Below are 18,431 nucleotides of genomic sequence, written 5' to 3'. Positions count from 1 at the left end.
ATGTAAGAATATTATGAATACTCTTCATAAATTGTCATCATTTATGTCCAAAAAATACTTCAAAATCCAACCAACAGGTTTAACAAGGTTTCTTTAATTTTCATGTAAATAGTTTTTGAGGAATCAGAATTTGAACCTTGTTGGTAACTCAAAAAACATTTCTGTGAATTTACTTAGAAATTAGAATGTTCAAAGCTATGTAACATAGCTTATGTTTGTAATGTTATTATTATGTTTACCGACAATAAATGAATATTGAATTGAATTGCACTGATCAGAAGGTTTTTAAAATTCCATTTTTACATATACAGGGAAAATCAAGCACAGCCTCTGGACTAAGTGGTCATGTATTTTGACAATTTAAAAAGCTAAGAACAAATTTGGGGAGAGAGCTACCAAAGGAAAATGTATGTACATATAGGGAAAACTGACCATGCTCTCTGGTAGCTATGTTTTTTCACACTAGGTAACCGGATATGTTCGGCGCAGGATGCTATGTTTGGCGCAGGATTGATACATTGATCTGAAAACTTTAGTGGTGTTAGAATTCTCCTTATATCGGTCTATAAAAACAATTAACCAGTAAAATCACCTTACTAGTCTGAACACGTAATAAATGAAGTTTCCAAAGCCGATTTAAAATCCTGAAAAGATGCCATTTTAAACAAAAACCCCAAAGTTAAATGTGAAACTTTATGCCAATTTCAGCAAATTTAAAGTTTATAGCCACATTTCTTTGCAAATATTGCAAAACAAGGCCAATATCTTAATATGGACTATATTTATCAACCTTTTCCCTGTCATCCTTCAAAATCATAATGTCTAAATCAGTGTTTTAGTGAAGATTTTTAAGTTTGAAATACACCATCATATGCATGGAAAAAGGCGATGTTTGGCACAGGATAAATGATATCTAATAGATTTTGCTGTATGTATTTAACGGTTTAGTATACGATGTACTGGTTTTCATTTGGAGACGTTTTCAACATAGCATCTTGCGCCGGACATATCTGGTTACCTAGTGTGATTTGATGCTTCAAAATAATATGAAAATCTTTTGTTGCATAGCTTGCTATAGTTATTGATGACACATGCCTTCTAGTTTTTTCAAAAATGAACAATGTAAAATTGCCAAAAATTTAACAAGAATGTTAGAGTTACCATCATCCACTGCCTAAAAGGAATATTTTTCACAAAACATACTGCATGCCAATACAACGTCTTCTTCTATGTAAGGGTGGTGGCATACTGATTTGTTTTTTGTTTTTTTGTTAGGTTTAACGTCGCACCGACACAATTATAGGTCATAATATGGTGACTTTCCAGCTTTGATGGTGGAGGAAGACCCCAGGTCTCCCTCCGTGCATTATTCCATCACCAGCGGGCACCGGAGTAGAACCACCGATATACATTAAGCTCTTACACTATTGATTTAATCCAAATACATGGAGTTCTTTGTATATATATCTTCTATAGTCAAAGACAATGTTGGCTACCAGCCTTGTGCAATGCAGTCTATTTTATATTATGTATACAAAAATCATATGCAAGTATTATTTTGGCAGAAGATCTGTAATTCCTCTTGAGCATTTTCAATCTTCGACAATACTCAATATGAAGGAAGAAGAAGAACATGTTTAACTTCTTAAAAGGGGAGTATCTGACATAAAATACATCTGCAAGATCTATAATCAACATTTTCTAAGAAATACTTGCCAAATGAAGCACTTTTTAGACAAAAGACTGGTAAAGAATGTGAATGTTGTTAGGCATGCATATTAAGATACATCAAATTGGAAAGAGTTAAAATAATGATGGATATAGTTATAAATTGTTGATTAACCAACAATGAAGCCATCAAACTCCTCGTAAATAATTCACAAACTCTAATGATGACAGATGCAATAACTGTTGTTAGCAAAGCATCAACTTCAACAATAACATTAATTTTTCAGTAATTCAGGGTTCTTCATTGCCAAAACAAATTTATATTAATGACATTTAAGCTTGAAGAAATTACAAGACAATTTTATATCTTTATTTTTTGCATAATTATGTCATAACAGGAAGTTCTTAGAAGAATTTTCGAAGACTTAACAAGAGTGCTACAGCGTTGCAACAGCTAGTGTAATAAAATCTCTAAAAAGTTCCTTTTGAAGCAAAGAATGCAACCAAGCAGAATAACAGCAGACTAGGTTTGTTTGAGTCTATTCATGAGAGGTTAACAGAATTCCATTACACCTCAACTGAATAGACTCCACGATCCCAAAGGACCAGAAAATATAATAATACTGAATCCAAGTATGGGGGGACATATCAATAAAAAACTTTAATTGTCTCCAAGAAATTGGACTATACAGTGCCTGCAGGCATTATAATTATAAAGCACAAATATAAATACAGCTATCATAAATATGATTCAAAACCTCTCCCCAACCCTATCTTGTCCTAAAACCTTTGGATATGTTTTTCTTTCTTTTTTTTTTGGTTGGGTTTTACATCACATCAACACAATTATATGTCATATGGCAACCTTATATTTGGCTTGAGGTATACTACTAAGGCTTTCAAGTCAAATGTATGTATGGGAGAATAAGTCAGCATTATCCTTGAATATTCTAATAACATACATTCTGAATATTGTATTTTATAAGTCTGTTCTTTAAAATATATTTCATTTTGTAACTCAACACACATCCATAAAACAAGTGACCGAGTATTGCAGTGACAATACAGAAGTCATCTACCGCTGAAAATCATTTTTTACTTGACCTTCAATAGTGACCTTGACCTTTGACTGACAACCATGGGTCATGTGTATGACACATAGTCTAATCATGGGAACATTTCTGAGCTAAGTACTAAAAAAACCCAATGCAATTAAAAGTAATCAAGCTGAAACAAATTTTTACTTGACCTTGAACAATGACCCTGACCTTTAACTGACAAGCATAGATCATGGATTCATACATTGTCTTATCATGGTGAATATTTGTGTGTAGCACTTATAAGATCGCTAATCCATCAATGCATATAACAGTAAGAGCAGATACTATTTTTATTTTACCTTCAACAGTGACCTTTGACCTACAAGCATAAGTCATGTATGTGCATAAACTACATATTACCCTTTATTCACATACCAAGTTTTATGAAATACCTTGAATACTTTTTGAGTTATCGCATGATCCAGATTTGCAGATAGATAGAGGTACAGACAGACGGATGGATGGAGGGCATTCCTATTTATTATTCCCTTCCAGTGTTAGGGGACTAAAAAGTGGCTCACCTGTATGCTGCTGACACTTCATGTTTGGATTCCATATTTTGAATAATGACATTTCAAAAGTATCTCTGCAAGTTCAATGGAAATCTGAATATATCTTAACTTGACACAATGCATAGGATAGGAAACACTATTTAATCAAATTCAAACTTGGTATATTTTTTGGTTAGCTTAAAACAATTGCAGCTTCAGACATGTTTATATACTGTTACGGATCTCTGAGCTGAAGCCGAGCTCAACATTGGAACTATTATGCAGCAAAACTTCATCAAAATCCTTCAAGATGTTTAAAATATTTAATTGTCATAAATCTTTTATTGTATAATTACATATTTCCTTAAAGTTCTCAAGATAGAAAGAGATTACAATTTCTTCATGTTCTCACTTTCAAAAGGATCTATCAGATTAAATTTTATGTACATTATAAGCCAAAATTGTTTTTCAGTTGGCATCTTACAGTCTTTCCTTTCAAGTAACATATAGGTGTCAAAATTATGTCACTGATTATTCAATACCCTTAAGAGTAATCAAGCTCAAGCACTAAGATGCTATCACTTGTTGACCAATCATTTAAATGATGTTGCGTATTTTTTCTATATAGGGAGTTCTGAATTTAAATGGTGTTCCATTAGATCAGTGGTCACCCACGTTGGAAATTTCTAAATTAACATATACTTTATCATTGGTGTTCCATAATAAAATAAACAGTGTTACTGTTGTTAGAAATTCAGGAAAAACTAGAGCTATCACTAAAGGTGATGAATGTACCCCCTGCATGCACTGACATGTACAGTACATTGCAATCTGACGCACACAAGATTGCATAATTATGTGGACTGTATGTATATAGACTGTATGTATACAGTATAGTAACAAAAAACAAAGTCCCATAACTATGCAGAATATTTATCTAAAAGAATGTAACATGCACCATGCACAACTAGGGTTGGTACTGATCACTTGTGTGAAGTTTCATTAAATTGTGTGTAAGGGTTTGGTAGATTAGGCACGCACAAGATTGCATATGCAGACTTCATGTACATAGTATGTTAACAAGAAACAAAGTCCCAAAGCTCTGCAATTTTTGTCCCTGAAAGAACCTAACATGCCCCATGCACAACTACTGTTGGTACTGATCACTTGCATGAAGTTTCATTAAATTGTGTCAAGGGGATGAGGAGAGATGGTGCGCACAAGATTGTGTCTATGTATATAGTATTGTAACAAAAAAACAAAGTCCCATAACTCTGCATTTTTTTTTCTGAAAGAACCTAACATGCCCCATGCACAACTACTGTTGTTACTGATCACTTGTGTGAAGTTTCATTAAATTGTGTCAAGGGGATGAGGAGAGATGGTGTGCACAAGATTGTATCTATGTATATAGTATAGTAACAAAAAAAAACCAAGTCCCATAACTCTGCAATTTTGTTTTCTAAAAGAACCTAACATGCCCCATGCACAACTACTGTTGGTACTGATCACTTGTGTGAAGTTTCATTAAATTGTGTCAAGGGGATGAGGAGAGATGGTGTGCACAAGATTGTGTCTATGTATATAGTATAGTAACAAAAAAAACAAAGTCCCATAACTCTGCAAATTTTTGTTTTAAAAGAACCTTACATGCCCCATGCACAACTACTGTTGGTACTGATCACTTGTGTGAAGTTTCATTATATTGTGTCAAGGGGATGAGGAGAGATGGTGTGCACAAGATTGTGTCTATGTATATAGTATAGTAACAAAAAAACAAAGTCCCATAACTCTGCAATTTTTTTTTCTAAAAGAACCTAACATGCCCCATGCACAACTACTGTTGGTACTGATCACTTGTGTGAAGTTTCATTAAATTCTGTCAAGGGGATAAGGAAAGATGTTGTGCACAAGACTGTGTCTACGGACAGACGGCCAGACGGACAGACAGACAGATGGACAGACAAACAGACAGACAGACAACCTGAAACCAGTATACCCCCTCTTACAACTTTGTTGTCGGGGGGGGGGTACAATAAAATACAGAACATTCAGACACTCCAAGTGTTCCATCAATCTTTGTCTTCAGACTTGCACACAGCTGCTCCAGAAAAAAACCTAACAAAACGTAAACTGGTAGGAAAAACATAACTAAGATTTATAAGTTAAAAGGGGCCATAACTCAGCCAAAATCCTTGATGGAGTTATGTACTCTAACTGAACATGGTGATGGTACACAAGTGTTGAAAGTTTCAAAGCTTTATCTCAAAAGACTTTGTCAAAATGTGAACACCGTGGTGAGTAGGATAGCTCCACTTATTTATTGAATAGTCAAGCTAAAAATCATAAGGCACATAAATTCCACTCAAAAATCATAACAAGAGCCATGTCAGACATGGCTAATCCCCCCACCGGGCATATCATAATTGAAGGATGTGGTCCGCATCAGGGGTTTTAAGATGTGGAAGAAAGAATAAGTCAGTAGTGAGGTGGTTTACTGCTAAATTTTATTAATTTTCATGAAGAGTAACTATGATGTTTTTCTATATGGCTACTGTAAAAAGAAGGAATGGAAAGCTAACAGGGAACAAGAGTGCCAGAATGTCACAATATATGCCCGTCAAAGCAAATTTCTTTACTCTAGCAGCTGTATTTGCAAATGGAATGTTAATTTTGTGGTTGTTTAGTAATCATTGTAAGTCTTTTGTTTTTTAAAGTCCACAAAAAAACTCCTTACTAGGTAGAGATACCTTATATATAATAAAATTAATAAAATACACCTAAAACTGGAGAGTAACATCTATGCTGTACCACAGAAAAGTGGTCTTGCTTTTTCCCTAGGGTCAGTTATAATCAAAGTACTGAGAGGACTGATGGGGGCAATGCTTTGCAGTTTCAAGACTTGATGTAACCCATTCATGTCAGGGAAGTACATGCAGGCATTATGTAATGCACTTGTATGTGGCAAGAAATGGAGTGGTCACAACTTTAAGAGTGCACAGCAATGAAATTTATTAACTTTGTGTTCAGTACACTTCTATATTTTGTTCAAAAGGTAAAGATAAAAAATCTAGTCTTGTTCAATTGCAGCTGTTCATGGACAAACAAAAACCTTTCATTACCGGGTTTGATAAAATGAAAAAGATAAAGCTATACAATGCATTTCAATTTCTTCAATATTTCTGTTTGCACTTTATGTCCAGACATCATGTGTTCTTGACAGTCTAACAGAAACAGGCAAACCTTGTAACACTTTATAAAAGTTTGGAAAGAAAGTCAAAATATTCCAATATGTGAAAGTTTAAAGGAACAGGATTTCCTTGAACTGACATTGAAAAAATCTAGGCTATGTTTTCTAATGTGTACAATACTTATCAATTAAAAAATTCAGGAATGTTTTTGTAACAAATAAGTATCATTTTAATAAGGAGTGGGCATTAGTTAACACACAAACACCTGTAAAAATATTTTTATAGATATGCCTTTCTTCCATTCCAACTATTGCTAAAATTCAGTTACTGTTTTCTTAAAAACATAAATGATATATGATGATATTGTTATTCATATTGTTTGTTATGTTTGTTGATCAAAATAACATTGTCTTTTTCAATTTTAGGTTATTTAATATACACCTGTATTTCAAACTATCAATATCATGATAAAAGAAATACATTAAACACTCTGAAAACCGTGTTTCGTCATATCAATAAACTTACCGAATTGGCGTATACAGTTAGGTTCGAGTTAACTAGGATACGAAATGCCCGTGGAAAAAGAACAAGATTTCTGGTGGTTCTGCCTTCGAATATCACCATCAGAATCCATTTGCACCCTCAGATAGATGAAATACATTAAACTGGTAACATAAATGTATATCTGCAGGGATAGTTACCAAGAAAATGGGGCCAAAATATAACGGGCACCTGTGGCAAGTTATCATCGCGGAGTGGTGGAATACCTCCCATATCAAAAATTACTCGATCTGAAAAATGATGAAGTTCGTATATGTACACGCAATTATAACAGTATTTAGCGCACTTTTTACGTTAAACGATAATTTTCCTGCAGATAAATACAAGTTTGATCAGCGTACATGGCGTTTTTTTTAAATCAAAACCTGGGAATAAATGTTTTCTTCGGTCCTTTTTCAAGGATTTCCCGAACATTATAATTATGTTAAACACATATATACATATTGTTCTGATCTTTAGACTAAAGAATAGGGCACATGTTTAGTTCGGGAAATGCTGTACTTTTCCAGAATAAACGCGTTTCTATTGGCCCTATTGTGAGGTCGGATTTCATGAAAAAGTAAAAAAAAGTATCTCTCCTGATTTGCCCGCTCAAAATAAGTAGATAAGAGCGCGGAACATAAGATTGTCTTTTCTATATTTTATAGTGTTTACTTTTTAATTATCAGCGATTTTGCTCGCAACTCGATGAAATTTGTTGATGGTGTACTGACATGGAACACTAGCCCGACTTTTTCCACAGTCTTTAACCATATTCTTCCAAATAATAAAGATAAATAGGCCGAAATGTAAATGGAATTTTTCAAAACCACTTACTTTCGGTTTTGTCGTGGCACCGGCGGTCTCTCTGCATACCAGTTTTTTTTTCTTTATGCACAGGCAGGCTCTCAGCATTACACACAGAGAGGCTCTAGGCTAATGAGTATCTGGAAACACTATAGCTTAATTAATTTGGTGTGGTTATCTGACTTTTTATAACTGCCAACCTGTTTATAGCAAAGAATCGCCGGTGCCGACGCAAGAAACCGCCGATAAAGCATATTTCGCACAGAGTCCGCCGATATGGATATGCACCGTGCAATAGTGTATTAAATTTTAGTAACTATTTGAATTTCAATTATTTTTATGCAACTTCTGTGGACAAGACATTTTGATTAACGATTGTAGCCGATTTCGAGATCAAAATATCTAATCATACATAATAAACAATCACGAATAAGGTCGGTCCGACCAAGTACATAAATATGCCTTTAAGCTTTAAAATGTTCTTAATAGTTGGTGTAAAACAGAAGTAATCTGTTCATAGTTGATTTTACGAATTCGAACAATGAGAGAAAAAATCTACTGACGACTATAAGATGAGATAATAATTACAAAAAAATCAAACTGTCAAATGAATTCACTCCCCCCTCCCCCCGAACCAAATAAGTCATAAATTCAAACTGACGAATAAGTAATGAATTTTTCTACCTATTCTATTTCAAGTAAACCACTGTTTTTTTTACTTTATTTTTATTATTATCTTTTACATGGTATTAATTTTTATAAATAACAATCTCTTGAAAATATTGTCTTAGACATGCGAAATGTTTTTCATTTCAGCACTCTATTTTCTGAAATAATATTTTAGAAATAACACTTGCACAGAAAAGATATTTTAACAGATTGCGAATCGGGATCTATAGGATGTTGCCGCATATTTGTAGATTCGCCTACTGATAAACGGTACTGATCGCCGCAAACTGATCAAGTTTCTCCATAAAACACATCCACAACAGTGTCGAGGCACGGTGATGAAAAAATCAATAATCTATCGGCTTATCAGTGGCGTTGCAATTCCTTAGTATTTGCTATTTTCACGCAGAATCATGAACACATTTTTTGAGCGTATTGAATCTAGTTATTGGATTTCAGAATAGGTCACATGATCAAAACAAGTGTCGGTTTCAGAATCGATCACGTGATCAAATCAAGCGTCTATTATTCTTACGCTTAAGAAGATCTACTATAATTTATATTTATCATGCAGTTTAGTTTTCTTCACATACTGTTGTTGATATAAAATCTGTAGATCTATTTAATCATATCTGGATCGAAAATATAGTTGTAAAATGCAATATGAAAGTTATGTTTGATAAATACATTGGAACTTGTTTTCTGTGTGTTGTCAGTTTGGTCATAAGCTCGACAAGAAAATTAAAAGACGGTTTGTTAAATCTGGGGGCATTGCCCCCAAAAATGTTACAATATAAGTTATTTATAGTAACAACTAAGGGAAGTTAATCTTTAAAAAAAAAAAAAAAAAAAAAAAAATTGCAAGTCCACACAAAAATCTTTATCAGGAAGAGACTGGTCAAAATACACCTCAAAATTGGATTTAGCATGTTTGTTGTACTACAGAAAAGTGGTCTCGATTTTTCCCTACGACTAGTAATGAAAAAGTTACAATAAAAGCTATTTAAAGTAACAACAAAGGGAAGTAATTCTAAAGAAGGGAACTGCGCATGACACTTCGTCTCATGATGGTGTATAATTGTGCCAAGTAACATCAAAATCCCTCCATGCAAGAAGAAGAAATGCTTCGGACAAAGTCATTCTTGTATCTGACCTTTGGCCTCTAAGTGTGACCTTGACCTTAGGCATAGTGACCTGGATCTTGCGCATGACACTCCGTCTCGTGGTGGTAAACATTTGTGCCAAGTTATATCAAAATCCCTCAATGCATGAAGAAGAAATGCTCCGGACAAGGTTTTTATTCTTGTATCCTTTGACCTCTAAGTGTGACCTTGACCTTAGACCTAGGGACCTAGTTCTTGCGTATGACACTCCGCATCGTGGTGGTAAACATTTGTGCCAAGATATATCAAAATCCCTCCATGCATGAAGAAGATATGCTCTGGACAAATTTCTTTAAGAAAATATGATAAAGGGGAATAACTGAAAAAATAGGCAAGGTAGAGTTATTGTTCTTGCACACTGCACTTCATCCCAATGTGTTCTATCAGTGTATGAAGTTTGAAGAAAATCCCTCCAGTACTTTTGGGGTTATGCTCCGGACAAAATGTTTTAAGAAAATATAATAAAGGGGAATAACTCAAAAAATAGGCAAGGTAGAGTTACTGTTCTTGCACACTGCACTTCCTCCCAATGTGTTCTATCAGTGTATGAAGTTTGAAGAAAATCCCTCCAGTACTTTTGGAGTTATGCTCCGGACAAATTTTTTTAAGAAAATAAGATAAAGGGGAATAACTCAAAAAATAGGCAAGGTAGAGTTATTGTTCTTGTACACTGCACTTCCTCCCAATGTGTTCTATCAGTGTATGAAGTTTGAAGAAAATCCCTCAAGTACTTTTGGAGTTATGCTCCGGACAAATATCGTTGCGGACGCACGGACGGACGGACGGACGGAGAGCATTTCTAATATCCCCTTCACCTTTGGTGGGGGGATAATAAAATTACAACCACCTGAGAATATAACAGAGGTAATTTACGTAACAAAATCATTATTCTCATGCAAATGAAAGTTAATTTTAGGCATGAGATTTTCAGCTTACTTTGCTTGCATGTCTTCACTTTATTTAGAAAACAAGGAGTGAACTGATTCATAACAGTCATGTTTAATTTCTCCTTATGGTAAAATATATCAAGCAAAAATGAATTTTTTAAAATTATCAAAAGTTAGTGAGTACCACCATCCATCCACCCTCAAACAACATGGGTTTGTACATGCTAACTACTTGGATAAATATTTTACTCTATTTTGCTTTTGATCCAACATTAACCATGCAACACAATTGCTGCATTATTTTGCCACCATTACTGTTGTCATGCTACAGAAATACTGTACAATTAGGAAAACAAAACCATAGAACTGTTTTCATGGACTTTTTTGTGAATTTATACTTTTTTTATGGTATGTTTGAAAATAATAATATCTAAAATTAAATCATATTTATAAAAAATTAATAATCTTGATCTTAACATTCAATTATCCATGTGCTATGAACTTTGCATTGTATGTCATCAGTTTCTCATACGTCAGTGCAGATTAAGTGGTCAGGCAAAAACCATCAGAAAATAAAAATAGTGTCAGTTTAGTTAGGATAGCTTGAACTAATGTTGGGTGTAGATGTATCGGACACAAATCATGAGAGGAATCAAAGCAAACTGTGTGGTCCTTATATGTTTAATTGGTCAAACCTGAGTCAAACTCACTGTGGGCCTTAAAATGTTAAAAACATAAAAAAGAGGGTCATGATGACCCTGAATTGCTCACCTGAGTAATATGAGCCACAGGTTTAAAATGGCACAGTGATGCTAAAATATTAGAAAGTAGGTCATATTCAAGGTAACTGAAAGTCAGTCTTAAGATCAGTGTGCAAAACTGTACATGTCTACCTAATTTTAAGACTGTATCTTAAACAAGAGGGCCCTGAAGGCCCTGTATCGCTGACCCGACCTAACTCTGACCAAGTTTCATGAAGATACAGTCATAAATGTAGCCTCTAAAGTGTTAATAAGCTTTTCCTTTGATTTGACAGGGTGACCTAGTGTTTGACCCCACCTGACCCAGATTTGAACTCGACCTAAAGATCATCAAGATTAACATTCTGACCAAGTTTCTTTAAGATATGGTCATGAATGTGGCCTCCAGAGTGTTAACAAGCTTCTCCTTTGATCTGACCTGGTGACCTGGTTTTAGACCCCACATGACCCAGATTCAAACTTGACCAAAAGATCATCAAGATTAACATTCTGACAAAGTTTCATGAAGATATAGTCATAAATGTGACCTCTAGAATGTTAAGTAGTTTCTTCTTTTATTTGACCTTGTGACATAGTTTTTCACCAGACCTGGCCCAGATTTAAACTTGACTTGAAGATCATCAAGGTTAACATTCTGACCAAGTTTCATGAAGATACAGTCATAAATGTAGCCTCTAGAGTGTTAACAAGCTTCTCATTTGATTTGACCTGGTGACCTAGTTTTTGACCCCATATAATCAAGATTCAAAGTTGACCTTAAAATCATCAAGATTAACATTCCAACCAAGTTTCATGAAGATATAGTCATAAATGTGGCCTTTAGAGTGTTAACAAGTTTTTCCTTTGATCTGACATGGTGACCTAGTTTTTGACCCTAGATTACCCAATATTGAACTAGTCCAAGATTTTATTGAGGGTAATATTCTGACAAAGTTTCATTCATATTGGGCCAAAATTGTGACGACGACGGATGACTGATGACGGACGATGACGGACACAGGGCGGTCACAAAAGCTCACCTTCAGCACTTCGTGCTCTGGTGCGCTAAAAACAAGAAAGTAGGTCAAGGTCAGAGTCAAGTGACACCTAATCGCTTGGGGTCATCAGGTAATTATAATTAAGCAGTCTAGGAAATATGATCTGATAATTTTTGAAGTATATATTTCTATAACAAGCTACCCCCAGGGCAGGGCCTCTTTTCATCCCAGGGGCATAATTTGAACAATCTTGTTAGAGATCCACTAGGCAATGCTACATACCAAATATCAAAGGCCTAGGCTTTGAACTTTCAGACAAGAAGATTTTTTCCCCTATAGATAGGTCTATGTTAAATTTGGGACCCCTAGAGCTGGGCCTCTCTTCACCCCGAGGGCATAATTTGAATAATTTTGGTAAAGGAACACTAGGCAAGGCACCATACCAAATATCAAAAGCCTAGGCCTTGCAGTTTCAGACAAGAAGATTTTTTAAGTTTTTTTCCTATATATGTCTATGTAAACTTGAGACGCCTCAAAGCTGGCCTAGAGGTCATCAAGATAAACATTCTGACCAAGTTTCATAAAAATATGGTCATAAATGTGGCCTCTAGAGTGTTAACAAACTTTTCCTTTAATTTGACAGGGTGACCTAGCTTTTGATCCCACATGACCCAGATTCAAACTTAACCTAGAATCATCAAGACAAACATTCTGACCAATTCTCATAAGTTTCAAACTTAAAATGTGGTCTCTAGTGTGTTAACAAGAGTTTCCTTTGATCTAACCTAGTAACTTAGTTTTTGACCCAACATGACCCAGGTTCAAATTTAGCCTAAAGATGATCAAAATAAACATTCTGACCAAGTTTCATGATGATAGGGTCATAAATATAACCTCTAGAGTATTAACAAGCTTTTTCTTTAATTTGAATGGGTGACCTAGTTTTGACCCCACATGACTCAGATTCGAACTTGACCTAGAGGTCATCAAGGCAAACATTCTGACTAATTCTCACGAGTTTCAAACTTAAAATGTGGTCTCTAGAATGTTAACAAGATTTTCCTTTGATCTAGCCTAGTGACCTAGTTTTTGACCTGACATAACCCAAATTCAAACTTAGCCTAGGAATTATCAAGATAAACATTCTGACCAAGTTTCATGAAGATAAGGTCATAAATGTGGCCTTTAGAGTGTTAACAAGCTTTTCCTTTGATTTGAGCGGGTGGCCTAGTCTTTGACCCAACATGACCCAGATCCAAACTTGGCCTAGAGGTCATCAAGGTAAACATCCTGACAAAGTTTAAAGAAGATAGGGTAATAAATGTGGCCTCTAGAGTGTTTACAAGCTTTTCCTTTGATTTGACCAGGTGACCTAGTTTTTGACCGCAGATGAACCAATATCAAACTTGTCCAAGATTTTATTGAGGGTATCATTCTGACTAAGTTTCATTAAGACTGGATCAAAATTGTGAGTGTTAACAGTCAAATTGTTGACGATGGACGACGAAGGACGATGGACACAGGGCGATCACAAAAGCACACCTTTGCTCTGGTGAGCTAAAAACAAAACAATGCTATGGAACCTGTGCAATATAAGTCAGTTCTTCACAGTGAATAGTGTGTGAAGTTTCAATCCATTCCTACATGTGATTACTGAGATACCAGCTTACATACAAAAACTTAATCAAATCCGGACACCAACACAATACATGGGTGAGTCCAATAGCTCTATCCGTTCATCTAATAATCATGCTAACAATGCATGTTGCTATAAAAAGATGAAAATTTTGCAGGAGCATTTCCATATGCTCATTCAGAAATGCTTGTAGACTGTCAATATGACATAGTATTCTACAACTTGGCTTTGTTGAGGTTTTTGTGTCTTTGATGATTGTCCTTCAATATTCTATTCTTGGGAAAAATTTCGCTCATCTCATATACATGTATTTTTTGCGTATGCCTTTAAGCGGAATATCTTTCAAGAAATTTAAATAACACAATTCAGTTTATTTTTGTGGATTTTGATTTTTTTCTATCCGAAAACACAACACTACAGCTTTTACACAATTAATGTTGTGTTTTACTTCCAGTAAACCAATATTTTGGATGGTAGCACACAACAGTACATAAAATACATTCATTTAAAGTTTATAAAGCACTTTGAATGGGAAGTAACACTTAACAAAGATCATTTTTCAAGGATCTCAAATGTTACAAATATTTAAACTTGATTTTCAGGTTTTTCTGATGGACATCAATCAGAGTACTTGGATAGGTGGATCCAAACAAAAGCCTTAACCAACTCAGATGCTGATGTTTACAATGAGCTTATAATGAAATTCATGAGCCAAAAGGTTTAAGAAAGGCATAGCTATTAGCAACTGATACTGACCTAACCTGTTCCTGCCAACCAGTAATCATATATTAAAGGAGTAGGCTAGAGGAGCCATAACTGTTCAAAAGATACAACAGTTAACTGGAAAATGTTGATGATCTGCGAAACTTGCTTAGGTACTGAACCTTTCTACAAAATTTAGCTGAAATTCCGCCTATAGTTTCGCAGAAATATGATCCAGAAAAACTTTAATGACAGACAGGCAGACTGACAAGACAAAAGCAATATATATCCCAAAATAAGGATTGATATTGTAGATTAACAAACAATAATGTATGTTAAAAGTATGTGTAAGCATGCAAGATTAGGAAATCATTATTAAACCATCACCATATGCTTTATTAGTATGCTTAATTGCCTTTAATTGAAGTGTGCATGCTTAAATATTCTATGTGGAGTATATTGTTTTTTAAACCTTGTAAAGGAGGCAGTATTCCATAACTGCGGAAAAGGGACCCTCTCTTATATCTACCATGTCCTTTATATAACACATATTCTGCAAAAAAGAATCACATAACTGGGATGTCTACGTGTTTTGTTTTTTTTCATACAAAGAGATATGAACAAGCAAATTCGATACACTAATTCATCCCTCCCCTGCCGAATGGGTTTGTGTCGAAGAATGGTAAAGAAATGTATCTGGTAAAAAGTTTAGGATGTAACAAAGAAACAAATAATTTCATTACATTTAAACATAAAAGAACTGAAGTCATTAAGAGAGCACAATCAAGTAAGAAATCTGGAATGTGGGTGGTGGCGGGGGTGGGGATTTACAACTTCACATCATGTGACGTGTGTGACCAGGGTAGTGGGGGTAACTGGGTTTGGGTACAACGTCACATGTTGATAATAAATGTTCATGGGGAAAAAAAAGTAAGAAATTTAATGAAATTCTACCAATTGGTTAGTTTTTTTATGTACAAATATGTACATTTTTAAACAATTAAAGGGCAATAACTGTGAAGTTACTGAAGAGATCCTGCTGAAATTGAGCATGCACTACCACATTAATTTAAGTTTCATAGTTCTAGGTCAAATGTGTCACAAATTATGAAGCAGAAATTGCCGTATTCATAGTATCCTGTATAGTTAATTGGTTATATAGAAAATTCTAAGGGCCATAACTCTGGTGTTTCTCGGGCAATCTGACAGAAACTTGACAGGCTGCATTTCCCTATAGTGGTGAACATGTTCATGAAGTTTTATTTTAATATTCCAAACCACTTCCTAGACATGGCTCCAGATGGACGGATGGAAAGATGGAGGACTCCAAAACTATATCCCTCCGCCTTTGGCGGGGGATAGAGAATAACAGCTTACTGTCTTTTGAGAAAGGGCTTCTAAGACAAGGCTAGATATGTTCCTGAAAGGAGCGAGGCTTGACAAGCTCCTTCCGCACCATATCTAGCCGAGTCTGAGAAATCCCTTTCTCAAAAGACAGTTACCTGTTATTCTATTTGTTATGCCATATATAATTATAACAACTTTTATCCTACCTTCATGCGAAATAAAGGCAAAACGTAGGGGTAGAATAAATTTTGCTGTTTTGCTGGACTTCACTTTTGAATTCTTTTTTTTTCAAAACGAAACCATCTTGTTTTTGAGAATAACCAGCAGTCTATACTATACATGCTACTTATCCTTTATTAAATTCCAGCTAGTAGTTCTGACGTTTCTGGTGACAGATGGATGGATAGTCAGGTAGACATACCTTAAAAATTAACATATTTCCTCACAAATCATTGGGAGACATATTTATGTAGCAAAACTAGTAAGTTTTGGCAGAGAGATTTTTCCCACACCAATATTTTTCTCACAACTGAAATTTACCTTGTGTGAGTTTAATCATTGACGAAACTGGTGTCAAGGACTTCTCTCCTGGAACAGGACTGCTCTTGAGAGTCAAGCTCACCTCAACTATATCACTGCTCCTTGATGTTGTCACACAGTCAAAATGAAACAACACAGACTGAAATATATATAGCATAATATATCACTGCCCCTTGCTGTTGTCACACAGTCAAAAAAAAACAACACAGACTGAAATATATATAGCATAATATATTGCTGTCCCTTGATGCCTACCAGTCAAAATGAAATGACACAGACTGAAATATATACAGCATAATATATCACTGCTCCCTGATGTTGTCACACAGCCACAATGAAACAACACAGACTGAAATATATATAGCATAATATATCACTGCTCCCTGATGTTGTCACACAGTCAAAAGGAAACAACAGACTGAAATATATATTACATAATATATCACTGTCCCTTGATGCCACACAGTCAAAATGTAACAACACAGACTGAAATACTTATAGTATAATATATCACTGCCCCTTGATGCCACGCAGTCAAAATGAAACAACACAGACTGAAATATATATAGCATAATATATCACTGTCCCCTGATGCCACACAGTCAAAATGAAACAACACAGACTGAAATATATATAGCATAATATATCACTGCTCCCTGATGTTGTCACACAGTCAAAAGGAAACAACACAGACTGAAATATTTATTACATAATATATCACTGTCCCTTGATGCCACACAGTCAAAATAAAACAACACAGACTGAAATATATATTACATAATATATCACTGTCCCTTGATGCCACACAGTTAAAATGTAACAACACAGACTGAAATATATATAACATAATATATCATTGTCCCTTGATGCCACACAGTCAAGTCAGTCAAATCAATAGGGGTTATCTACTCTGCATGTCCTATCATCCAGAGATCTGTATTGTTCGCTATTCAGTCAGTAAATTTTCAGTGAACATCCCTTTGAATGGTAAGTGGTGCTGCCCAAATTGAATGATAGACCAGTCCATTTTAGAAATTTAGCAGGGTAAAGGTTAATAGTCTAAGAAAGCTACACAGACATGAATTACATATTCTAACATCAAGGCTGCAGACACTCCTAAGTTTTTCTGTCTTAACTGCTCAGGTCAATGTGTTTTAAGATTTCATTGTCTATATCATGCCAAAAACATCAAAACTTGAAGAAAACAAAAACGAAAATTTATCTCTAGATATCATGCAAATAAAAGGCTTGTACTGAATAGATTGCCAGTCAATATTCAAAACTTATCTGCAGTCTATCCATCTGTCCTTGGACAATACTCGCAAGTCATCAAATAAGTGTATAATATTGAGCATATTCCAGTTAAAATCCTGGATATTCATAAAAGTTTAAAGGCTGAAATTAACACTTGAGACTTGAAAATGCCGATTTTTTACTGTCTTTTACATATTTTAAGGTTGTTATGCACATCTGAAACAAATATTGTTTTATATAAAAAAAATTAAACCATCTTTTTACAATGCATTATAGCATCTGCAGGAAATCAAGCCAGTAAAAAAACTAGGGACAATTTGTTTTTTTATTGGACTGATTTCAAAATATCAATTTGAGCAACATTTTATGACCCATTTTTTCTGTTTTCATGTATTTTGTAAGACATTTACTATTAGTAAAAGAACAAAAAGATCTATTACACAAAACTAGATCAATACTGGACCTCACTTTAATACTAAAGTTTTTTAAAAGTGAACTATTTCTTTAGATTTCAATATAATTTATAGTTTTTACATTTGCATTAGATAAAATATTGGAATATTTCAACTACCTGAAACAAAAGGGACTTCTAAAACAGTGTGTAGTTTCGAAATTCATCTATTTTCAATCTAACCAAGATAGGCAAAGGGAGGTAATAATAATTTCATAAACATGCATTTTTAATGAATTTTGGCAAA

The 18,431-nt window shown here is 34.6% G+C and overlaps 1 protein-coding gene across 5 annotated transcripts in view; it reads right to left on the bottom strand.

The window, feature by feature from the left end:
* LOC123529047 (uncharacterized) overlaps window positions 1–18,431 on the bottom strand; it is a 172,131-nt gene that overhangs the window by 78,514 nt on the left and 75,186 nt on the right. For 4 of the 5 annotated variants that reach the window (XR_008366710.1, XM_045309232.2, XM_045309236.2 and 1 more), the window contains 2 exons: window positions 16,480–16,618; window positions 15,065–15,145 (listed from right to left, as the gene is read on the bottom strand). Coding sequence is in view for 4 of the 5 variants with exons in the window: in XM_045309232.2 (XP_045165167.2) it covers window positions 15,065–15,145; window positions 16,480–16,618 (220 nt within the window). In the remaining variant the exon portion in view is untranslated. The remainder of the gene's footprint in view (window positions 1–15,064; window positions 15,146–16,479; window positions 16,619–18,431) is intronic. The other variant, XM_045309233.2, reaches the window with a different exon arrangement.

This window comes from Mercenaria mercenaria, chromosome 13, assembly GCF_021730395.1.
Source record: "Mercenaria mercenaria strain notata chromosome 13, MADL_Memer_1, whole genome shotgun sequence".
Classification (NCBI taxonomy): domain Eukaryota; kingdom Metazoa; phylum Mollusca; class Bivalvia; order Venerida; family Veneridae; genus Mercenaria; species Mercenaria mercenaria.
Note: the sequence above shows the minus strand (reverse complement) of the source record. Positions and strands in the feature narration are given on the sequence as shown.